General features: G+C 46.2%; 1 protein-coding gene across 2 annotated transcripts in view; it reads right to left on the bottom strand.

The window, feature by feature from the left end:
* Positions 1-6,895: 6,895 nt before the first annotated feature.
* PTPA (protein phosphatase 2 phosphatase activator) overlaps positions 6,896-26,508 on the bottom strand; it is a 43,238-nt gene continuing 23,625 nt past the window's right edge. For both annotated transcript variants that reach the window (XM_061561524.1, XM_061561525.1), the window contains exons 2-10: positions 23,456-23,571; positions 22,251-22,337; positions 21,251-21,376; positions 19,012-19,129; positions 17,491-17,590; positions 14,340-14,464; positions 12,920-13,020; positions 11,456-11,563; positions 6,896-8,205 (exon numbers count right to left, since the gene is read on the bottom strand). In XM_061561524.1, coding sequence (XP_061417508.1) covers positions 8,131-8,205; positions 11,456-11,563; positions 12,920-13,020; positions 14,340-14,464; positions 17,491-17,590; positions 19,012-19,129; positions 21,251-21,376; positions 22,251-22,337; positions 23,456-23,571 — 956 coding nt within the window. In that variant the 3' untranslated portion in view covers positions 6,896-8,130. The remainder of the gene's footprint in view (positions 8,206-11,455; positions 11,564-12,919; positions 13,021-14,339; positions 14,465-17,490; positions 17,591-19,011; positions 19,130-21,250; positions 21,377-22,250; positions 22,338-23,455; positions 23,572-26,508) is intronic.

Genomic DNA, 26,508 nt, shown 5'->3' with positions numbered 1-26,508 from the left:
ATCATATAGATTGAAAACTAATTTCTTTAGAACTAATTTTTGTGTTTCGTTTGTTGTCCTTTCCCCACACCTCCGATTATAACGGTTGGCTACGTATGGTGCGAAAGAAGTTCAACACACAAAGACCCCCTGTATAGCCTTAACAGACTGTTGGGGTAATTGCTGTTAGCGAGCACCTATGAAGGCCGAAACGGTACGCATGGGGGTGGGTGACCAGCACCACGCCCGGCTGCCTTTCTCTCCCCAGTGGCGATGTTTACACACCACACCAGGTACTCGTTTGAGGCCGAATCGACCTAGGGGAAGTCCAGTCGTAGCACAAAGCACGAACCGCTCCACTACCGCTCCCCCACAAACAACATACGTGCATGCATGCTCGCAACCACAAGAGCTTCAGGAGAGGGTCAGTGTGGTGTTGCTGTTCCTCCTCCGTTGAAGGAGTGGATAATGGTTTCGGTTGCACTCTGTGGTGGTGGTGTGAACACATCTCACAATGTCAGGCACGTGGCTTTCACTTAACGTAAGCCAAAGAGGCAGTGTGAACACAACTTGAGGCTGTGGGGAGGGGAGATTTATAAATATCAGAGGGTATCACGATCTTTGTGCACAACAGAGAGTCCGACTCCACGGAGCCGTGTTTATTTACAAGCTGCACGGAACAACTCAAAAGTGTTTGTTTAAACGAGCATGGGGGGGGGGGTCAACTGCCTTCGTGACCCTGGGCCAGCGGTGGAAATTCCACATTCCTATGGCAGGGTCTGTGAGAATTGAATTGCCTTGTAAGAGGAGGTGGTGAATTAAAAAAACTGTTCTAAATCATATTTTAACTCAATGAACTTGAAATAAATTGATAAATGACACAGTGTGTGTACTGCACAATTGGGATCGTGCGGATTTACAACTCCAACACACTGATGTGCTAAACTCGTTACGAATTGGCATTTGTTGTACGTGGCAAACCTTTCTAATTAACAGTGTCAGGTGGTGTCGGGTTTAACGACACATTTATGTTTTAATGCGATCGAACAAAAAAACACCTCTATGATAAACGATTGGGGTGTTTATAACTAAATTATAATTATGCATTGTTTATCTATAGATGCCACGCTGACAATATATATGACTAAGCGGATAGTATTGGTAGTGGTGCACATCTACACCACTATCTTTATTAACTAGAGGTGTAACTAAATGATTCACTTATCTGGCGATCGGATGAATTGTTCCGATTCAGGATCGCAATTCAGATAAAGGACCAAATAGTTATGCAACACAAGCGAATGTAGCGCAATCCTTGAATTCACTGTGAAGCTTTACGTGTACAACTTGAAAAACACGATCTATGTGATTCGATGCATGTATGGTGAGTTTAAGGACTGAAATAAATGCATTATTCCAGGACACCCTTGATGTCTCCAAACGAGTTCTTAGCTGGTGAACTAAGGACTCATGCTACGATTAACCTCGACTATTAACGCTGCCTTGTAATAGGAAGTTTCAGGCAATGGACCTTCTTCACAGAAGCCAAACTACGTTTGACTTAATGAGTGCCACTGCAGGATGTCAACGGTAGTTGTGCTTGGCCCTGTCACAGAAACGTGGAATGTCCAAATATGCTTTAGGGCTGCCAACAGATGAGCAGAGGCAAACGCTGGTTGGCAGCATACACATTGACGGACTGCATATTCTAAATTCCCTGGAAGACGGTCATCGCCCTAAATACCATCCCACATGTTATTCTTGCCTCTCAAGAGGCTGGACAACCCTGTTATGACTTTCTTTCTAGGGCTGTTCTCAGCACAGTGTTTAGTTCAGCTGCTGTTGGGGGACTTAAGATGGACAAATGCATTGCTCTGTGTGTTCAGACAACTTAGAATAATACATTTGGCAGAAAATGTAAAACATGAAATAATTTTTTGTCACGTCTGGTAAACTTTCAATTGCCAGGCAAAGCCCACTGAGCTATTTTCCAGAAGAGATCTGGCTACACATGATAGTTCGTCAAAGTGACTTATATCATCATCACACGTAGGAATTTATGGTAGCAGACATATAATCTAAATGCATGTTTCCGAATATGGAGGGAAAAACCGGAGGACCCGGATGAAAAGATCCGTGCCACCAAACTCCAAATATACAACAGGCATCGTCAGGGTCGGGATCGAACCCACGACCCTCCTTAGTATAGTTAGACTTGTAAACCACTTATTTAAGATTTAAGATTCCTATATGTTGAATGTATGCACCTTCTGGCCAAAGTAAATTCCTTGTCTGTGCGAACTTTCATGGCGAATAAAACCCTTTCTGATTCTGATACCAGGCGAGGAAGATCACATGTCGCAACCGCGTTTTCAGGTTGCGCCGTGCGTTGCTCGGCACGATGTCCGTCATTTCAACCCCACGTTGATGGAAGCTTCCTTCGGAGTCGACGGAGCAGTTCACCTTTTCGCTCGATGAGATTAAGTTGTCAGCCGCTGCTGCTGGTGTTTGACGTAGGTCACCTGATGGTATTTCTTAACTTCCATACTTTCAGCAATTATGCGCTCATCACTTGTGCACGTTTGGTTAAACTGGAGCGAGATCACAACCACGCTTACCAGTGTGACCAGTACTCTGTTAAAAAAACACTAATCGGAGACGTTCATGAACACACTACCTGGTAGGATCACAAAATTAATGTATTCTAGATTTGAAGTTTTCGTGAATGCAAGGTTATTTCGGTAAAGTCACGTAGACGAAAAAATTAAATTAAATATAAATGAATAAATCACGACGTTTCGATTGCAACACAAGCAATCATCATCAGGTGTGACAACCACAGCAATATTTCTTTTTGAAATTAATGTAAAAAAAAACTCACGTCTGCAATCTGAACTCAGGGACCAAAATCACTAAACGAAGACCGTATCCATGAGGCTATGACCTCAGCTCACAGCGTCGGTCTTCATGGTCTAGTCGAGAAGTCACTTCACGCTGATGCATTCAATTATCCCGAGAGCTGAACGCATTTTCAGACAGGCAGTGTATTTCAAGGCTTTAAATTCAGTCGTTTACTGGCAATGTATAACAGTCACAAAGAGGGCAGGCGAAAATGCAAACTGTCAACACAGCAGATGCACAATAAACAAGGCAGACATGACGGAGCAGGTCACCAATTCTGGACGGATACTCGCAGGCGTTGACAGGCCAAGATGAACGATCTTACATTAGATGGGATACTGTGACTTTAGTCATTCATGGTAAGTTATTAACTTGGTTAAATAAGTGGTATATTGGTTCTCTCAGCAGTCATTGTATTCCTGCTCTAATGATCAACGAAACATTGCTCATATCTGTTGGCAATCCTGAGCCAGTGGTGTAATATCTACATTCTCATGGCAAGGAACAGTATTTACAAAGGATGACAACTGCATCCTTTTTGCAAAGTGGAACTCATTTTTAATCAACTTTGGCAGGATGAAAGTGGTGAGCCGATGCTCGACTAGAATTTGAAAGCTCAACCTTCCCGAGGACTTGAGAACTCCAGCCAGTGTCAAACCAGAGTTTTTCTTATGAGTGTTTCAGATCTGTTATTTGGGATAAGTATACGGACTACTCTTACAAATGTTGTCATCACGGTGGGCAGTAACAAGGCCTCGCTGTCGTGCATTCGGCACTCGTTGCAAAGATTGGTGGTTCAAAATCAGCGGCCGCCCTGATTGTATGTATGGTGGACTTCTTTCCCACGATACGTAACCAACCGTGCTAATCGGAGGTGCGGGGGAAAGGACAAACTAAACACATAAAGCAGTTTTAAACAAATTCGTTTTTTAATTTAGATTTAAAAGGGCAGAACTCCAGTGGCTTCCTAATATCGGAAGAGCATTCCAGACGGCCGCAGAAGCGCATCTGAAAGCGCACGACGCAGTTACCATCTTTTTTTCAAAGGTTAACCAAAAGCCGCTGCGAGGATGACCAGCGTTTGCGTGATGGTTTATGCTCGACGAAATCAGCAAGGTATTTGCGGTTCATTTGTGGCAAGCACTTTACTGCGCGTGCATGAGCCGTAGTTCTAATAATACCCGCCGTCTGTTTCACAGTGCATGCCAAAGATCTCCTGAGGTCATTCGCAAGAGTAGGCCATTGTGTGCTGATGTCGGGGTCCAAATGTGAAAATTACCTTGAAATCTTTCAATTGGGATTATAAACATCAGCGATCACCGCCCCCTACTGACAGACTAATAATGCCCGAGGTCACGCTTGCAAATAAAGAGTATCTTGGTCTCACGATTTCTCACCTGGTTAAACAAAAAACATGCGAAACGGTATGTTTAATAGCCACTTGACAAAATCCGGCAACGCTCTGGTCAATAATACACCGTAGATGTTTACGACCAAGTATTACGAGTTAGGGATGTGAACTGTTGATGCTGTCCAAACTTTCCCATCGTCAACAGCACTACATTTACAATTGCACATGCACACGTAAAAAAAATTATCCCGCCCCATTAAGCCTCACAAACTGCCGGGGAAAGTGCTTTTAGCGAGCACCTATTAAAGCCAGCATGGCACACAAAGGGGTGGGGGTCAGACTTCGCTTCAGTGACTTGGTCAAGGTCCATAGTACGTACTGTAAACACATACTCACACGTGGTCAGACCGCAACCACATGCCTGGTCGTGTTCGTCTCCCCCAGCGATGATGCGTACACACTGCAACACGTCGTCATTATCGGCCTAGGTGACCATGGAGAGGTCCAGGTCAAGTTCAGAGTGAAAACTGGCAGTCGTGTTGCAAGGCCAACAATCGAATACGCAGTTCGCCAGGATCATAACGCAGTGCCACAGATCACAAAACCGCCACTCCCGAAATTAAAATAAACTTATTTTACCAGGTAAGGCCCACTCGGCTGTATAGAAATCTCTTCAGATGCGACGTGGCCACACTTGATAACTCCACGCAGTGGATTTAAATTTCGATTTAAAGCTTTCGTGACTGCAGGGATTCATATTCTTGGTTCTTTCCCTTCTACGCGACTTTACCAAAAGAACCAAGAATATGAATGCACGCAGTGGCTTATTATCACGTGGACACGTATTGCAGCCGAATACTCTTAAACGCGTGCGGATTATAAATATGAAAACACCGGAGGAACCGGAGAAAATCCACGTAACCACAAACATACACGCCAACTCCAAATTCACAACAGGCGTCAGGGTCGGGATCAAACCCACGACCTCTTGCACACCAAGCGAGGTATGTAACATCTCGCCGCTCCCAAATCTCCCCACCGTCAATTGCCACATCGTGGCGGTAACGGCAACTTCGCACCTGTGCCATGCAATATGCAGTCCGAGGCCGTGCGGAGTAACACAATCGATGACAAATTCACCCGGGATGCACCCCATGCCGAGAGACCTCAAAGACCTCAGAAGCTAAACAGGGTTGAGCCTGGATCGTGCTTGGTATGGGTGACCACACCGCATAATTAAATTAGGCATTGTGGGCAATAGAGGGCAGTGGAGCAACATCCTACGTTATTGACTCCCCCCCCCCCCCCCCACATTCACCAATGCAGTGTGAAGTATGGTCAAATACACGTATGGCTCACACGGCGTGGAGAGGCTTCCATCCGGCAGTGAAATGACAAATTGACTGTAGGTGTATAGCCATAAAAGCTCAGTATCAGGTCATGGGCCAGACCCAGGTGTTAAGGTTTAACAGACCTGGGTTTTACCAGGCAAGGCCCCACTGAACTGTGTAGCTTTTTTCCTGTAGCGACCTGGCAATCACAAATTATAACTCAACGAAGTGTCTTATCATGTGAAAATGTATAGCAGCCAAATACTCTTATCGCATGTTTCGAAATGTGGAGGGGAAAATCGGAGGACCTGGAGAAAAATCCAAGCGACCACTGGGAGAGACATGCAAACTCAAAATATACAGCAGGCGTTAGGGTCGGGAATGAACCCACGACGTCCTGTATACCAGGCAAGGTACTTAACATCTCAACACCATGGCGACTTGCCTATGCACTACACGTGCTCTGCACTGTTTTTGCGAGGCGAGTCTTGTGAAGCCCATGTGGGGTCAGGTAGGGTTACAGACACCACGGGTTTTGTTTGCTGCAGTGAAGGTGTGGGGAATTTAATCAGAACCAACACCTTGACTTTAGATACCTGGTGAAGGTCCAAAGTACTGTAAACACATCCTCACAAATGCAGAGATTTTTTGTTTAGCCATACAGACTGTCAGGGCAATTGCTGTTCGTAAAAAAAAAGCAATATCTTCATGGTACATACAGGAGCGGCATATCCGATGGTTCAAAGGGGAGTACTGTACACGGAACCAGAGGTGACTCCCAACTAAGGCTGAGTCAACCTAAGGTAGGCCCAGGACATGCCACGTGCCACTGATTTGTGCAGGGCCAGGAATGAAATCGAAGCCACTGGGATTGAGGCAGTGTGCTAACCATTAACCAACCACCAAAATACTAAACGCTACCGATACCCACACAAAGAACTCCCCGCTCCCGCCGCATGTAGCCTACTCAGGGTGTTGGGGCAAGTTCCGTTAGCGAGCACCTATGAAAGCTAGCACAGTGCATGAGGTGGTGTGGCCGGTGCCATACCTAGCCACCTTGTCTTCCCAGTCTTGATGTCTACACACCACATTCGGTACTAAGGCTGAGTCGGCCGAGAGGAAACCCAGGACCAGTTCTGATAATCACTACCGATATAAGCTGCGGCCAGATATCAAACTCAGGTTTCCTGGTTCATGGTGTGGTGTGCTCACCACAATACTACCGCTCCTCACACCCAATAGCGTCGTCGCAATAGTAATCCTGATCATGTTCAATAGCCCCACACACGTGTACACAGCAGCAGCACCAAATACAAGACAATCACAACATCAATTTCCAATTGGCTCACATTTCAATCCACCGCCCGGACTTCAGGTCCATTGATTTTAATGATCACGGCAATGGCATTTACACGTGCGTGCATTTTCAGCATATCTTCCGCCGTGAACTCGATACACTGCCCTCATACAATTCCCTCGGGGTGGTTCCTTGACAGCCAGTGTGCTTCATGGAGGAAAGCAGAAACTTACCACAGGGTATGCGGGATGTTTTTTTTTTTGCAAAACAAAATAAACGTTTACATGCCCGCTTGGCTGCTGGGACTAACGAGGTTAAACGTTTCAAAATGGACCTTCCACATTTTGAAAGCCACACATAAAATAAGTTGCACACGTCCATTTAACCAATTCCATTCGTGGATTCCCCCCCTCGCTGCCTAGGCGGGTTAGGTGGCCCAAGTATATTTTGCAGAATATGGCGAAAGGAATCGATATCACCAATGTACGATGAAATGATGGGTTCATAACTTGAAGTAGATTAATTACATTATGAGACGAGGCCCTTGCCAACATGTGTCATCCAGTAGCCTGCTTGCTACATTGCGTACTTCAATATCTGCTATGGGGTTGGGCTGCCGAGTGCATTTGTATGTTTGCTTGGACATTATCCCCCTTTCCAATAAAACTACAGTCTTAATGAGCTCACCTCGTTAAAACGCTCAATGATTGAGAGTTATCTAAGTATTCACTATCATAGCTGCCAAAGTTAGGTTTTGCCAGATAGTCTGCTCACATAAGTGCTTTCTGGGTAAAAGTGGATTCTTTTTGAGCTACACTGACGGGTCCATGTAAGAACAAAACTGCCCTCACCCTCCTACTTGGCATATGCTTGATGATTAAAAAAATGACAGTGGTGGTTAATGATCCTATTACCATGCGTGACGTAATACGCGGCATATGCATTTGAATCACTCACGACCCTGCAGTTCCTCACACTGAGGCACTGTGCTAAAAATAATTTTCATAAACCTGACATGCAGGCTGAGAAGCCAATCCCTTGGGCATTCCACACAGCGCACAACTCCAATCTGAAATGCAATCCTTAAAGTATACAATTAAATTTCAAATGTGAAGGCTCATTTTCATGGACTGCTGTTTCCTCCCTCTCTTACATAATAGTTTACTTTAGTCCCTTTGATGTGACTTTCCAAAAATAGTCAGGCATGTGTTCCATGGGGGCGAGGTGGTGCGTGCGTGCGGGTGGGCGAGCGAGCGAGCGAATGCCGGTTGTTACTTGGTGACCGGCTGTATTGAGAGTAAACTTCCAAACTTGAAATGCTGGATGACCGGGAACTTTTCCAGACACTGTGGACAGGAGGGGGAATAGGCAAGAGGATTGTGGCCGCAGAAAAACACAACGGATTAGAAGCGTCAAAATAAAGGCCGTCTCCCCGCTGTGCTCTTCTTACACAGTGCCACCAAGCCCAATATTAATATTAAATAGGGGTGCAAAACAGTAAACAACTAGGCGTGTAACCCTAGCAGTTAAATGCGAGTTTAAATAATCGATTAGGACGTAAGCGTACTTTCTGGCATGAAACCTGCCACCTTACCCTCGAGTGACATCATGACTAAACTACGACTAATTTTCCCGATGCATGCAGACGTGGTCTTCACACCTGAGAGGTTCACTGTGATGACATCACCTTTGACTCTTCTGTTTAAGACCGAAACAGGAGAACTTCTTCACAATTATGGCTGTCGCCTGATGAAGCTGGTTGTAATCGCCAGAGAAACGTCGTACTCGAATTGTAAATGTTGTGGGTTTACTTTCCAACACACCGGTGTGCTGAAGTAGTAACTAATTGGCATGTTTTGTTCACGTGACAAACCTTACGAATTTGGCATGATTTAACGGCATTTGTGATCATGCAATGTAACCCAATTTACATTTTTATCTTGGTGAAATCAGCAGTAATGATGGCACAAACAAAATGAGAGCGAAAATGTACTTTTGACGGTGCCTGGTTCCCTTGGAAAACGCTGTTCAGCACCATCAGTGGTGGCATTCCCCACTGCCGACCGTGATGAATGAGTGGTCACATTGCTTTGCTCAGCAGGAGACACCGAGTTGAATTTTAACCGTTGAAATGTGCACTCAATGTGGAGCACATTTTGTGAATAATACCATTGGATGAGGTCCTCCCCCATACCCTTCCGGGTCGTCAGGGTTATTTAACCATACTTCATCATGCTGGCTGTTGTAGGTTAGTGAACGTGGGGAGCACAGCCGGGAGGAGTACAGAGAACAGTACAGCCATATATTGTGTAGCATTGGCATCTCATGGCCCACCACTGCAATGTAATGATGTCCTGTTCCGAGACGTCTACAAATTGCAGGGTGGATCCCGTTCACTGCTGAATCTCGTAACGCGCAAGCGCCTCAGCATTAATGTAATCTAGAGGCGCAGCGCCGTTGTTTTATAGACATTGTACTCACCGCAGAGAACTGCAGCGACACGACTGCACTCTATGATCGCTGAGGCCAAACTGTGCCACGCCCCCCCCCCCCCCCCCCCCCCGCATGGCCTTGTGGATTTCTCGGTATCGATAAAGTTATTTTATCTTCGTTTTTGAGCTACACAGACGTCATCGGAACGGGAAAGGGTTAACACAGAACTATGTTTATGGTGGATCCCGCATTGGAACGACTAGGTCAATTCATTTTAGGAAGGTTTTGCGCATGTGAGAAGAAACCCGAGCGTGCGGGGGAACACATACACATTCATAGAAAACAACAAAACGCCACACAGATGGGTTAATGCACCAACTTGGTGCTCCGCCACCTCTTGATCATCTGCAAAGTCTCTCAAATCTCTATGATCCACAAAACGCTTGCCTCCAAAACGGTGGATTACAGCCGTGTGTCACCATATGCTATCGGCTTCCAAACCTAATTACATTCAAAAACTCCGCCGAGTGTTTCAATCAGCACAATTATACTCTATGGGGACCTCATTTGCCAGTAAAAGTATGATAATTGGTTCTTTACCCTTCTATCTGGCAACAAAAGCTGTCTCGGGTGTGGACCAATCAACTTCAAGGACAGTGCACATTATCAGAGTTATGTCTTTTGTTTGTATTTATGACTGCAGGTATTGCGGTCTATGCAAACATGACTCCTTGTAAAAAGGTGTCAGTTTTGTTGCCAGATAGAAGGGTAAAGAACCAATTATCAGCACAATTATGTTGGGCAGAGATGGCAGAGATAACAGCTGCAGTGCAGCTACCAAGCATTATTCTTTGCTGTCAAGTCCCCGTGTGTCTGTGCAACATGAATACAGGGTTTTGGCACAGTGTGGACAATATCCGAAGGACGAACAGCTCTTATCTCATCTCCTAGATCTGTACTCGGGCTGTGTATCCCAGGCTTTTCAACACGAGTTCTCATTGACCCCGTTCATCAGCCTTAAAACTTGTTTACACGAGCATCTTATGAGGTGCGAGTGCCAGATGGCTATTGTACCCTCAAGCCATCAATTTGATTACAAATTTGGATATCGAAGAACGATTTGCTACTCAAACTACATCCCTAAAAAGTAGGAGTGAAAAAAATCCTTTAAATTCACGGTCATGGGCTGTGTCGTAGCAACTTAATGACATCCTTAATTCAATTTAACATGTAGGCTATCATGACCAATATTATTCATAATAAAGTTTTTGGGTTAGATCACGTTATTTATAGATGTGTCGTAACCCTCCACCACCCGACACGGCCAATCAGTAAAAAAGTGTCACGTTGACAAAAGACAAAATAGTTCACTACTTTAGCCCACCGGTGTGTTGAAGAGTGAATCCACAACGTGACACGTTTTTACTGATTGGCCGTGTCGGGTGGTGGAGCGTTACGACACATTTATAAATAACGCGATCTAACCCAAAAACGTTTATTATGAATCCTTAATTCATTCAGAAATTTATAACGCGCACAAATTAAACTTGAAAAAGGACATTTGTGTGCACATCGCTGCATTGTATGCATGTTTAACTTTTTTCGTACCGTACGTAGCCAACCATGCTAATCGGAGTTGCGCCGACGGTGTACTGAACTTGTATGGGAGTTACATCTAGCACTTGATTTCAGAACGCTGTTCCAGAAATTATTTTAGCATTCCACATCCATTTTGCCTTACTTTGTGCTCTTTGTACCCGATATTCTTACAAACCTGCTTGTAGGATTATAAGCCGATAGGGTATCATAGCCTAGAATAACGATGGATAGGTATACCTTGGTCTCTCGTGGTAGTGCCTTACCCCAAGCCAGCCTAGCAGCGTTGCAGAAAATATCGCGTGAGATATGATACCCTGGTTACCCATCACCACGGTGTCAACAGAGCGGAAGAACAATGCGTTGGACTTCATCGACTTTTCAGACGTTGTCGTTCATTAACGGAGCTTCGAACTCGTGTGGGAGACCATGTGATATGCTATGCGTAGCCCTGCTACACGTGCGCGCGTGAGAGATTGGAGCTCTCTCAAGGGATCGGAGCCGACTGCTTTCGGGGTTGTCTCTTTTTTTGTGTTGCAGCAGCAGCAACGGGATGCAGTCGCTCACCTCAGCACGGTACATGCGCACGAGACCCGTGTTGACTTTATTCCAGGAGACCACAGCGCTCACGTTCCACAGCTGATTTGAGTGCTCGGCGAACGGGCCCGTTTTCATCTGAATGGCACGCACATTTGCGCACAGGCACACGCGGTGGCGAAATGTTAAGCGAGATGTTACCTGGCTCGCCTGGCATGCAAGAGGTTGTGGGTTCGATCCTGACCCTGACGCCTGTATATTGAAGGTTTGTCTGTTCTCCCTGTGGTTGCGTAGATTTTTATCCGGGCCCTCCGGTTTTTCCCTCCACATTTAGAAACACGCGTTTAGAGTATTTGGCTACTATCCATTTTCACATGATAAGCCACTTCGTTGAGCTATCATTTGTGGCCAGGTTGCTTGTGAAAAAGAGCTATGTAGCTCAGTGGGCCTTACCTGGTAAAATAAAAATAGTTAATAGTTTAGTTTATATCCCTCCTGTTGCACCATCTTCTTTAGTGTGATGGGGATAGTCGATAATGATCAACACTTAATACATGCGTGTTGGTGGGTGGAGCCAGCAGATCCAGCTTCAGGAGTAGCCCGGTGCATATATTAATTAATGATGTTGCTGGCGAAAGATTCAAGTAGTTAGTGGTATTACTATGTGGTCCATGGTATAAGATTGGTGACCGCAATGGCGCCGTGGGGTATACTTACTTTAGTCTTACACATGGTCGGATGGCACTGTGGCGAAATTGCCTGATTTACTATCAGGTCACCAGTCTGGGGTCAACTTTGCCCATCATCATCATCCCTCTGTAGTTGATGCAATCAGTGACACTGAGAAAACACATTCCTGCGAAGGGAGCTGCTAGGAACGTTGGGTTGCTTGGTCAATGGCCAGGGTCAACGGCGGCGTGGTGTATTCCGCAAATATGCCCGACTGTGAGGGCGGGCACAAGCCGGCGTGAGTAGGTTAAACGTTGAGTTTTATAAGGGCACCACGGGGTGACCAGCCCCTCCCCACCCTCCCCTCCCCACTCAGCCCCACCCTCACCACCCAGCCCCTCACCACCCAGCCCCTCCCCACCCCGCCCCTCCCTGCACGATGGACACAATAATCCCCTGTGGGCTGGTGTAACCAGGAGGTTCCTACCAGTATTAAAGGTGGTCATACTATGGAGAGATTGGCCCCTGCCATGGTAACAGGGATTAACACCACCAACTGCAGGGCTACCTAAATAGATGAGCCCCACAAAAAGCAAATTTAAGCAGGGAAACCACTTTACCATGTTTCTCTATGAAAATTCAAATTTTATTCAATCCTCAGATCTGGATTGCTGAATTGTGATCCACCACACCTTTCCCGCACAGCACTAGGTTACAGGTGTGCACCACCATCGCCACCACAACCACCACCACCACGCCCGGCTTGATAACACAATCCTTGAGGACACTGCGCGGTAGAGTCGATGCCATGTGCACGCCAGCTACCTGGTTAATGAAGTGAATGCACTGGAAGAAGAGGTAGTCCTTGTGATGCTCGTTCACCACCGCCGGGTCCACAAAGTGCTTGGGCTCGAGGCGGGGATGGTCTGCGGATGGCAGGGCCATGGGGCTTCAACTCAGCGGCACAGCGCATTGCAGGCAACACACAAGACTTAAATCGCAATACACTTCCACGCCTACTGGTATTATAGTTACACCCCACCAACACAGGGTACTATTAAAGGAATAATACATTGGCATCGATGCACGCGCTTGCATCTGTATTTTAGCATAAAATGCTTTAATACATTTATCATGTGCACAGTGTTGATGATTAAGGCCGATAACCAAATAAAGCCCTCAAATTATCGCTTATAGGTAAGAAGAAAAATAGCGCTGTTGGTACGCATCTACTTTGGAACCATGTGACAATGACCTCCTATAGCGCTGTTTCGTATATTTCGCGCTCCATTTACCAGGAACGCATCCCGAGCACTATACGAGGTATGCCTAGACCTGGATGTGATGTGTAAACATGAGCGATGGGGAGACAAAGGTGGCTTGATATAGTCCTGGCCACATCATCCCCTGGTGCGCCATGCCGGCTTTAATAGGTGATCTCTAACAACACTTTCGCTAAAAGTTGGTGTGCGTGTGAGCTTGCAAGTATTGCTGCGCGTGCTTACATGAGTGTTCATGCGCATGTGCCACCTCCAGCGAGCGAGCGAGCCTTCGCCACTTCAAGAGGCCTCAAAAGTGCACCACAAGCACCTTGGTGCAGTCATCGCTACTTAATGGCGACTGCTGTTGTTGCTCTCGCATGCGTACGCATGTCCATATGTGCATGTGTGTGTTTATGTGTTCCTGTGGGGAGCGGTAGTGTAGTGCTTGGCACGCTGCGCAACGAATCCGGGCGACCTGAGGTCGATTCCCGCTCATGACCAATGAACACTGGCAAACAATTGAACTGATTGTGGGCATTCTTGAGGTGAACTCAGCCTCAAATGAGTACCTGGCACGTGTCAAAATATCAGTACCGGGGAGACGAAAGGTAGTCGTGCGTGGTATTAGACACCCACCACCTCGTGTGCCGTGCCGGCCTTCATACGTGCGCGCCAACAGCACTTGCCCCAAAAGTTTATTTTATTTTACCAGGTAAGGCCCACTTATCTATAGAATTCTTCTTTTAGAAGCGACATGGCCACAAAAGATAGCTCAACAAAGTGGCTTATCACATTTATACTCTAAACAAATATTTCTAAAAGTGGATGGACCCAGACAAAAATCCATGCGACCACGGGGAGAGAGACACCGCAAACTCCAAATATACAGGCGTATATGACCTCCTGTATACCTGGCAAGGTAGATAACATCTCTCCACCATGGGGTTCCTGAGTGTGAGTTGCGGCGTGCGTGCGGTCAGCACCTATAAGCTGAGCGCTGCCCCACAGGAAGGGCAGGAACTGGAAGTCGTCGAGGCCCCACACTCCCTGGCTGCCGGCCGGCTCCATGCGGTACGTTTGTTGTAGCCGCCTCATCACGCAAAGGTACCTACACAGCAGGGGTTTGCATCAATGTACGCATCATCAATGCCTTGCCATTATCACCACCATCACCAATAACCACGAATAGCCCGATCAAAGTGGCTCGATTCTCAAACACGCATGAGGTGGTATGAGGTCGTACCATAGAAATGGCATTACAATGATCACGATCTTCATTGATATCCCGCCATTAGGAGTTGAGATTGGCGATTCGAATTCAGTTCCTGGCTAACGTTAGTAGCGAATGATATCTGAACCGGTCCTGTTTCCCCCCCCCACTTCACCAACCCATACAGACTGGCGTGGTGAAGCGGAGTTTAACTACCCCCAAAGACCAACATGGCTTGGGGTGGGCCTTCATTCAGCAGTGGATTGACAGAGGGCTGTAAATTTATAAACAATCAACTCATCATATTACCGCCATTGTTATTATCATAAAATAATTAGCATAACCACCATCATAGTGAACACGACCATGATGAATATCATAAACACTATGTTCTACATCATTACCACCTCCACTATTGCAATTATCACCATAATCATCATGAAAAGGATCACTGCCAATATAACTCGTCGTCATTATATCATGATCATCAGTACCACCATGACTCTAATATAATCATCATCACCAAAACCATAATCATAATTACCACCATTATAACATAATTTGCTTCACAGCATACCCATATCATTATAAGAAAAGCTGTCACTATAAAACACATTTTTTTTTTTATAATTACGTAATGATGTAGAACCATTTCATTTCTAGCGAGACATGAATTCCACCATTCACAAAATAGCCCTGGGAAAGCAGGAGGGGGGGCTCAAGCGCAGCACGACAATGGAAAGGTGACAATTAAAATATGAGGCAGCAACAACAACATGCGGCGATGTTACGGACTCCTCGTGCACATACAGTAACATGGCAAATGTTCGTTTAAGTGATGCTTCGAGCCTGCAAGTCACGCAAGTCATAGGCACTCTTCTTTTGTTCCCTGTATATCAGCGACCTCATTAAACTAAAGAGGGAGGGTTTTTTTCCATTAAAACGATGCCGCTCATGGTAAATATTTAATGCAGAGCTGCGCTGGGTAGCCGTGTTTGCCCAGGTGCGGAGCTCCCCGGCAATATTAAAACGTAATCCGAGCGGCGGCGCGCGAGAGTGAGTGCAGGGGGTCAGTCATCCATTTAGTCCTTTTTAAAACTTTCAAGTCGGCAGAGGTGAGGGTTAGGCAGTCAAGTACATGAAAGGCAAAAAGCTTTGCATATGCTTATAGATTAATGGGTCAAGTGCCGTTATCAAGTGCCTATTAGGGCTGCCGTTGTACGAAAGTGGGTAGTTTGGTCAGCATTGTGCCCCACCACCTTTGTCTTCCAAATGCTGATGTTTACTGACTGCATCATATACGTCATTTAAAGTGAAGTTGACCTTGTAAAAGGCCAATATAGGCTTTGAGTACCACTTGACAATGTTGCTACCCATTGTAAAGAACTATACCCAGGTCGCCAGAATAACGCTGGAAACTTTCCTTACACACACATTTATATGCATCTGTTAAAAAGAGCTTCACAGCTCATCGGATTCCTCCAGTCTACAAAAAGATTCTGATTCTGACAGACCCACAACAACAAAAACCGCTAATCGCCACCAAGTGGCGGTGACATCACCACGGTGCTTGTACCAGACTATGTGCACTTTGAGGCCACGTGAAGTGTCGAAGGCTCGCTGGTAGGTCACAGGACAGACCCAAGTGACATGGGTTGACTAACTGAGCTGACTGGTAGATGCACCACCTGTGCCCCCCCCCCCACCCTTTGCCAACTTGCTGCATTTTAGCTGCCATCTGCTCTCTGCTGTTGCTGGAGGGCGACTGCCGCCAACTGCCCAGTAGCATCCTTCACAAGCATTTTCCACAGAGCCCGATCTTGACACCACTGGTACCAGTCATCGGAAAGGCCACTTAGCTCCATATCCTCCTGTACCACACCAGTCCATCTCTTCTCTAGCTCATGCCACACACGTTTAGCCAGCCAAAAAAAGCTATTTGGGCATGCGGTTACTGGGCATGCAGGCTACATGCCCCAGCCAATGCAGCCTTGCCTTCCGGAGGAGCTAACCAATAGGCTATGTCCAGATCTTTCAAGGACATGTGAGCTCCTCAGACAATCTAGCTTGATTAAACAGACGCACACACATTCGCACACAAACATGTTGGCACATACACTTCAAACTCACTCATGTATTCATCTGTGTATACTTTTAACAATACAGTATATTGTATAAGAGTTAAATAATTTCCATGGCCAAAGGAGCGTTGGGTAATGCCAGGAGCAGAAATTCCCCATTCCTATAGTGGGTAGCAGGCTCTCCAAGTGACAACCACTGATGACTTTCCACAAATTGTGAAGATGCATTTCACGGTGTGGATTATCTATCAAGAATTTAACATATTGCCTATCACAGTGCTTCCTAGTTGACGTAAATATGAAACACATTAACCCTCTCCCATTCCAATGAAGTACACGTTTGTACATCATCAGAACGGAATCAGAAAAAAAACTAATATAAAAAATGTTAATCGGTACCGAGGCTCCCACAAGGCCATGCGGGAGGGCATGTAGGACAGTTTGGCGCCAGCTATCGTAGAGTGCGGTCGTGTCGCTACGGTTCTCTGCAGTGAGTAACAATGTCTTGAAAAACAATGGTGCTATGATTCTATAAATAAAATTAATGCTGAGCCGCTTGCAAGTTCCGAGATTCAGCGGTGAAAGGGACCCACCCTGCAACTTACAGACGTCTCGGAATGGGAAAGGGTCAAGCATAACCTAAACTCAGAACATCTACCATCAAGTTTTAAAATTATACTTCAGTCGGTTCCTGCATTGGGATGTTTAAGCCAGTTGCTTAAGTGGAAGTAAATTGGAGTACCCAATGAAAACCTGCACATACGATAATTTGTTTACATTATCAATGGCGGCCCGAGTATCATTGGTGGATGTTGTGCTTGATTTTCAACGTGCCCTCTTCACCTCTCAAACACCTTGAAAACGATGGCTGCCTGGTCATGAGCGTTGAGGAAGCCAATCTTGCACAGGCAGCACAGGAAGGAGGCGAACGCCACCTCGTGGCCTGCAAACGCACGTGCACACGTTTCACCGTTAGCCACACAGACTGATTTCACCAAGGCTCGGCAATCAAAATGACAAGAGCCACTTTTACTGGTAGGAACCTCCTGGTTACACCAGCCCACAGGGGATTATTGTGTCCGTCCGTCCGTCGTGCATCCAAAAATGGGAGGGGTGGGCTGGGTGGAGAGGGGAGGGTGGGGAGGGGCTGGGTGGGGAGGGGAGGGTGGAGAGGGACTGGGTGGAGAGGGTGGGGTGGGGCTGGGTGGGGAGGGTGGGGCTGGGTGGCGGGTGGGAGGGATGGGGCTGGGTGGAGAGGGGCTGGTCACCCCGTGGTGCCCTTATAAAACTCAACGTTTAACCTACTCACACCGGCTTGTGCCCGCCCTCAGTCGGCCATATTTGCGGAATACACCACGCCGCCGTTGACCCTGGCCATTGACCGAGCAACCCAACGTTCCTACCAGCTCCCTCCGCAGGAATGTGTTGTCGAGTTCGCTAACCCAAATATTTCAAGAGCCGCAATGCATGTGAATACGAGACGGTGGGTGCTTAATAAATAACGTTATGAAGCGGTCCTTAAAGAGCTGCGTGCGTCTCTGAAGCCGCAGGTTGCCGACCCATAATTTCAACAATTTACTTCCGCCACTCAGAGATTTCATGACTCGTCATGGTTCGTGATGACGATTTCAAGAATCGATCCTTGTTTGTTTTGTTTGAACGATCCCGTTGTATTGCCTGAATCACGTTGTCTTGTGTCGTCTCTTTCTATTCCACAAGTCTAAAAGTAAATAAATTCGAATAACATGCAGCCCTTTTGTCAATCCACTGTTGAATGAAGGCCTTGCCATTGTGTGTCGGTGAGAAGGGGTTATTTAACCAAGCATCCTCACGTTGGTCTATGTGGGGGCCCAGGACCGGTTCTGATATCGCCCGCCACTGATGTCAGCCATGGGCAACACTCAAATTCAGGGTTCACAGTGGCATGCTCTAACTACTGCACCATAGCGCAACCCCAAAGGGGGAAATTAGCATATGCTTCATGAATTGTACATACAATTTTGGCAAATAACTTTTTTTCCTGTTCCCTAGATTGAAACGCACCCTAAGAGGAAAGAGATTTCACAGAATGTGCCCAACCATCATCCAAATACAACTCGGAACCTGAAAGCCATCCCCAAAGAGATGCCTTGACAAACGTCAGGACCGCTGGAATCACCGTGTTCGATCAGGAGGAGACTACTTTTAAGGAGATCCATTCAATTAGACATATCGTCCTTTAGTTTTGTTCGAACAAAAGTAGTCCCGGTACTTTTTGCTCAACCCTTGTACTTGTCGTAAACAATTGGCTTGTAGACGTACCACTGATTCAAGCACTAGGAGCGAGTGCGAGGAGTAAATGTGCGAGTGAATGCGGGCGGGCACCGGTGCCGTAGTCAATGCGCGTGGCATTGCCCACGCTCTCCAGCAGGTACGTGGTGGCCTCGGGCACTGCCTCGTGCAGGCGCTCTGGTAGCATCCGTGACACGAGCGCCGGGGCCTCCTGCACCAAAGCACACGGGGGCACGCGCACACACACGCTCGCTCGGCAACGCACACAACTCTATCACAGCCCTTACGCGAGAACGGGAAGTAGATTTCCTACCCACCTGTGCGGACTTTTGAGCATTATACCCTCGCGTGTGTGGGATTTCTCCGGGCACTTACATTTTTTCCCAGATGCAAAAAATTACACGTGATTTACTTTCCTTTCCTATGTACATTGAACTTTCACACAGTATGTAGCCAACTGTGCTAATTAGAGGTACGGGGGAATGACAACAAACTAAACAATGGCCAATCGCAGTGAGCATCATAGTCATATCAATCGTCTTCTACTTTTACAGGTAGTCCCCGAGTTACGATGGTCCGACTTACGATATTTCGATCTTACGATGGCGATACGACAAAATTGCCATCAACAACTTAACATCGTTCAAGTATGCAGACGACGGACAGAATTTTGGCGAGTACAGTACAACAGGATACGTTACGATACATTCAATGCATGTATGATACGTAGCTTTAGCGATTTCATTTTAAGGTTACCACGATACGATACGTTCAATGCATGTTAAAAGTTTTTATAGCAGATAGGATTGTTTCCTGAAAAAACTTTCTATTAAATTGCAGTTCATATAGGTAGGCTAAGAATTTACCTTGTTTTTTTACTTTACATTTTACTGTGCAATACAGTATTGTAATTCATAAATACATACAGTATATAGTTTATACAGTACGGTACTGTAAATTGCTCTGTTTTGATAAATTATCACCATTCTTTAAACTTCTGGGTAGGCTAGGCCATCTTCGACTTACAATATTTTCGACTTATGATGGGGTCGTAGTAACGCATCTCCATCGTAAGTAGAGGACTACCTGTACTATATTGTTTGATGTTGTAACATTCTGATCTGCCCCTACTGGACATTTGTGATATAGAGTGTCATAGCTCATTCGATTTCTTCAGGATTAAAAATAATCTGATTCTGAACCCAAGCACGAATCTCCTGGATGAGGTTTCTGGCTGAGTAAAAGACGATCAATATTAGGATGATGTTCACTGCGATCGGCCATGGTCTGTAATTGAATATGCGTTTCACTCATGTCATTAAGCACGTGGTATGTTTGTCATATGCACGTTTAATGTGTGTGGTATGTGTGCCTGTGGGATGTTTATGTGCAGTGTGTAAATCTGCTACATAGTGTATGTACATGTGTGGCATGTGTGTGTGTAGTTGGTACATCTATTATCTCGTGTGTAGTGTTGTGCGTGTATGTAGTGTGTTATTTGTATGCATGCATGCACGCATTGTATGTGCAGAGTGTAAGTGTGATATTTTAGCCTGTAGAGTATTATATAGTGTACTGTGCAGTGTGTGTGCATGTTATTTATGGTTGTGGTGTATGTGTAGTGTAATAGCGCCGACTGGTGGCCAGCAGCGGCAACTGTGGTGGACAAACAGTACACACGCCGGGGCGAGCATGTGAGCGGGTGTGTCAGCAGGGCGGAGGAGCTGGTGGGTTCGAGAAGGCAGGCGCGGCCAGAGAAGAGCCAGGCCGCGCTGGTAGCATAAAAGGGGCCGAGAGCGGGAGCTTGAGGCTGCCGGTTCTGGGATTGGATCGTCTCGTTGCTGCTGTCGTCTCGTCGCCATCGTCGCTGCCATCGTCGCTCGATATTGCGCTGCTAGAGAGTTGTTGGCTGTCTCCGTCAGTGCTGTCGGTGTTAGACGGCTATTGCTGTGTATAGGCTAGCGACTGTGGAGTGTGCAGGCGAGATCGTGTGTGCTCAATAAAGAAGGTGCCTCTACAAACCTCGTCTCCGACTCCCTGAAACTACATCTGTATGAAGTGCACGTTGTTAGTAGAGTAGTGTGATGTACGTGTACATGTGTGCAGTATACCCATGCTATAACGTCAAATATGTATTATATCGTGTGTACATGTGCCATGTGGTCTGTGGTGTATTCTTGTGTGTGTACATGTGTGACGTACACTGTAGCATATTGTGTAATCTATAGTGTGACGTGCGTGTGTGTATATATGTGGTGTAAGAGACGTCACCGTTACTTAGTGGCGAATGGCGGGTATTAGTATTGGTGTGATGCGAGCGAGGTGTGCGTGCCTTCTCCAGCCGGGCGCACCAGGTGCGGAAGGCCTTGTTGCCGAAGCGTTGGGGCTGATCCACAGGCGGAACCTCTTCGATCCAGCGATCCATCATGTCCAGCAGGCACACGAGCTGCTGCACAGCCTGCAGGGCAGCACACTCAAGCTGAGCACATGTGCACGCTCACTTGTGCACACCTACAGAGATCTCCCATATAGTCTTTGTGACAGGCTACTGGGGCAAGTGCTGTTAGCGAGCACCTACGGCTCACAAGAGGGTGGGTGGCTAGCACAATGCGTGGCCGAGAGGGAAGACAGCCCAATGCTGGTGTTTACAAACCATAACAAGTACTTATTTGAGGCCGAATCGACCTAGGGGAGGGCCCAAAACTGGTACAAATAGTTGTCACCGATGTGAGCGGGAATACAACTCGGATTGCTGAGTTCGTAGGGCAGTGTGCTGACCGCTGCACCACTGCTTCCTCAATACACACCAAAGACAAAGATACCCCATATAGCCTGAACAGACTGTTGGGGGCAAGGGGTGTTAGCAAACTTCTATGAAGGCCGGCAAGGAACACGAGGGTGATGGCCGTCAATACCGCCTTTGTCTCCTGAGTGGCGATGTTTACACACTACACCAGGTACGACCTAGGGGAGGCCCAGGACCGGTTCAGAAAATCGTCACTGGTGTTGGCCATGAGCAGAAATAAAACTTGGGTCGCCTTGTTCATAGTGCAGCGTGCTTACCGCTACACTACCACTCCCTACAACAAAGATCCCCTGTATAGCCATAACAGTCTGTTGGGGCAAGTGCTGTTAGTGAGCACCTACGAAGGCATCCACCTCCTAACAGACACACCCAACCAAATAAGACTCACGTACTCAATCACACACATACCAACTGACCGACCTGATCTAAGCACACAACATCCACACACGCCGAGATGGACATCCCCATCCATGCAGACCCACCTGCACACTCCCCACACGATTACAAACACACACATGAGGCTCACCTCAGAAACCTTGAACTCAGAACTGAGCTTTTTTCCCTTCACAGCCTCGTTAAGGGTGAGAATGAAACCCATGTAATCGGCATAGGCCTGAGAATACAAGAGAGAAAAGAGACAGTCATAATTAAGCACCAATATACGTTTTAGGTTTCATTAATAATGGAAACATTATGATAGTGGCCACCTGGCTCAGTAGAGCTCAAAATGGCAGTATCACAGCAATGAAATCATAGGTTTGAATCTGAGTTCCAGCCACTCAAAGCAGATTTAAGTAAACCTGAGTCTCAGAGCAGTCACTATTTGCACAAAAAAACATGTATTTGGTTCATCATTTCACTTGGCTAATCCTAGCTCTTAATGTTAACACGTGATTATTTTATATCACTGTAAGATACACAGCGAATCACTCTTTGCAGAACATGAAGGAGCACCATCTACTGCTGGGTAAGGTATTCGTAGATCTATCGAAGGGGCTGTTTCTCGACAAGGCATAAGTCTCTGCTCGTCCGATGGGGTTCAGGATGTTTATTTGGATGACGTGACTCCAACATCTTGAGTGAGATGCAACAGGCAGGGTTGTCAAGCGGTGGGATTGCTAATACATTATATTTACTGGTTTGTTCCCATAAGAGTTGCAATCGGTAAATTGTATTACTGTTAGATTGAAATCTGTGGGGGAGAAGTGGGAGGTGCTGGTGTGAACATGTGGGCCAATCCGCGTGTGGTGTGTGCATTTTCGTTGCGCATTCTTTGCCTAGGGAAGGGGAAAGTGACGGACATCACTCGCCCAAAATGCGTGTGACGTCCACGTGTTGGTGTGAGCGTGCAACGTTGATCAATGTCACGTGCCACACATGAAATGTGTGTGTGACAGCACCGAATTGGTGATCTACACATTTGTGTAATTCCAAAAGTGTTTCCCCGTTCAATAACGAATGGGGAGAAATTTATCTCCATTGGCCACGCTGATAAATACAAATCTATATTCATATGCCAGGGACCAGACTGTCCACAAGACAACCACTGCAGACTTTGCACAAAGCAGTATTTATATGGAACCTGGAAAAATAAAGCGTTGATCTCAAACTGCGATTTGAACTCACAACCTTCTGATTGCATGACGAAAACTCTATAGAGGCCACTCGGCAAGATGATCTATTTATTGAAAGCACCAAATCAAAGCAACTGGGCTGATTCTGCGATGTTACCTGTGAGCGTTTCCACTTCCCCATGTCTGGAACTGCGAGGATCTCCCTCTTTGGCACCATGAATTTGTGTCCCTCGAGAAGGTGGGTGCCTTGGCCATCCTGCTCCCCACTGCGCTCTGAAACAAGAGCCAGGGTCACAAGCGTGCACAGACACACAGTCGTGTCATACACAGCAGTGTATCCCACACAACAGTGCCATGCACTGTCATGCAAACACAGCACTGTCCCTTATACACTGCGTCAGGCACAGCAGTGTCTCCAGGGGCAATTCACCGACCTGCAAGACTACATGAATATTGAAAAAAATGCAAGAGGTTAAGAGAGGGGTTTAGAATCAAAAGACATACTTTTATTGCTGCATTTACAAATGATTGACAAATACTTCCCAGTATAAATTACTGTAAGACTATACTTTGGTTCTTTCGGTAAAGTCACGTAGGTAGAAAAATAATAGATCACGACGTTTCGATCGCAACACAAGCGACCATCTTCAGGTGAGAGCTTGTAATGCAAGCCAATTGCATGATGCCTCTTTTCATCGTATCACATTGCAAGATGCCGTGTCTAATTGTAATCTCAATGGCCTGCCTTCCCTTTTTGCTCTAAGCTGTGTATGCTATGTTGTGTGCTGTCCTGTACCTTTAGTTCCATGCTCTATGTGCTACACTATGCTGTACAGAATTATCGTGCTATACTCTGCTGAATGTGGTAGGGTAAGTTATGCTGTGCTGTACGTGCCGTTCTGTATGGCCAATGCCTTGTATATTAATCTCCACCATGCAGTGATATGCCATGCTGTGTGGTATGCTGTGTACAGAGATTTTCAATCTTACTGCTACGTGCTAGGCTGTGCTATACAATTATCTAAATAAATCAAGCTGTACTATGGCATGAGGAATTCTAGCGTGTAAACTACGACGTACGATGCTGTATCAACTAAACCGTGCACGCGAAGCTGCCCTATCATCTATACTGTGTACACTAAGCTGTACCAGCTATACTGTGTACACTAAGCTGCCTAATGTACGAGCTATAACGTGTACACAAAGCTGCCTAATACGAACTATACCGTGCACACTAATCTGTTTCATGCTGCATCATCTATACTGTGTACACTAAGCTGTACCAGCTATACTGTGTACTATAAGCTGTCTAATGTACCAGCTATAACGTGCACACTAATCTGTTTCATGCTGCATCAGCTATAGTGTGTACACTAATCTGTTTCATGCTGCATCAGCTATAGTGTGCACACTAATCTGTTTCATGCTGCATCAGCTATAGTGTGTACACTAATCTGTTTCATGCTGCATCAGCTATAGTGTGTACACTAATCTGTTTCATGCTGCATCAGCTATAGTGTGCACACTAATCTGTTTCATGCTGCATCAGCTATAGTGTGCACACTAATCTGTTTCATGCTGTATCAGCTATAGTGTGTACACTAATCTGTTTTATGCTGCATCAGCTATAGTGTGCACACTAATCTGTTTCATGCTGCATCACCTATAGTGTGTACACTAATCTGTTTCATGCTGCATCAGCTATAGTGTGTACACTAATCTGTCCCATGCTGCATCAGCTAGTGTACACTAATCTGTCCCATGCTGCATCAGCTATAGTGTGCACACTAATCTGTTTCATGCTGCATCATCTATAGTGTGCACACTAATCTGTTTCATGCTGCATCAGCTATAGTGTGCACACTAATCTGTTTCATGCTGCATCATCTATAGTGTGCACACTAATCTGTTTCATGCTGCATCAGCTATAGTGTGCACACTAATCTGTTTCATGCTGCATCATCTATAGTGTGCACACTAATCTGTTTCATGCTGCATCAGCTATAGTGTGTACACTAATCTGTTTCATGCTGCATCAGCTATAGTGTGCACACTAATCTGTTTCATGCTGCATCAGCTATAGTGTGTACACTAATCTGTTTCATGCTGCATCAGCTATAGTGTGCACACTAATCTGTTTCATGCTGCATCAGCTATAGTGTGCACACTAATCTGTTTCATGCTGCATCAGCTATAGTGTGCACACTAATCTGTTTCATGCTGCATCATCTATAGTGTGTACACTAATCTGTTTCATGCTGCATCATCTATAGTGTACACACTAATCTGTTTCATGCTGCATCATCTATAGTGTGTACACTAATCTGTTTCATGCTGCATCAGCTATAGTGTGCACACTAATCTGTTTCATGCTGCATCATCTATAGTGTGCACACTAATCTGTTTCATGCTGCATCAGCTATAGTGTGTACACTAATCTGTTTCATGATGCATCAGCTATAGTGTGCACACTAATCTGTTTCATGCTGCATCAGCTATAGTGTGCACACTAAGCGGTCCCGTGCTGCATCAACTATAGTGTGTATACTAAGCTATATCAGCTCGACTCTGTTCGCTAAGCTGTCCACATGGTGTACCACCGCTGCTGTACCATGGTGCTCTATGATCCGTGCTTTGTAAGCTGTCAATTACCGCACCAGCTCGGCACTATGTGTGTGATTATAGAGCCTCTTGTTAAGAGCAGCCCCCCTTTTGCCCACTTCAGCAATTGTTTCTTGCTGTGGTTGTTCCACCCGATGACGGGTACTTGTGTTGCGCCCGAAACGTCGTGATTTAATTTAATTTATAGCTACGTGACTTTACCGAAAGAACCAAAGAGTATGGATTCCTTTGCAGTCACGAAAACTTTAAATCGAGATTCAGCTCGGCAGTGTATACACAAATCCACTCAATTTACAGTACACTACACTACCACACACTCCTCATTGACGCGTTTGCTGTAGGCAGGCTGCTGTTAGGCCAGCTGACCCGGCCACTGCAGTTCCAACCACGAGTTTGTAAAACCGTAGAACTTTAAAACACGAGTTCGTCTCCCTTGAGTTCGTTCTGCCCCAATTGGGGCCTATACAGCTCGTCGACTAGCTAGCGGCCTGCCCCAAAGCTGAGCCTCTTCGTTCGAGGCTATTCGTCCCACAGCCGCTGTGAATCAAAGTCGAGGCTTACGCGCGGTGACGGTGTCGCCCCGAAACC

The sequence above is a fragment of the Lethenteron reissneri genome, chromosome 27 (genome assembly GCF_015708825.2).
Source record: "Lethenteron reissneri isolate LAM-NWPU_2019-01 chromosome 27, ASM1570882v1, whole genome shotgun sequence".
NCBI classification, from domain to species: Eukaryota; Metazoa; Chordata; class Hyperoartia; order Petromyzontiformes; family Petromyzontidae; genus Lethenteron; species Lethenteron reissneri.
This window is presented reverse-complemented; position numbering and strand designations above follow the sequence as displayed.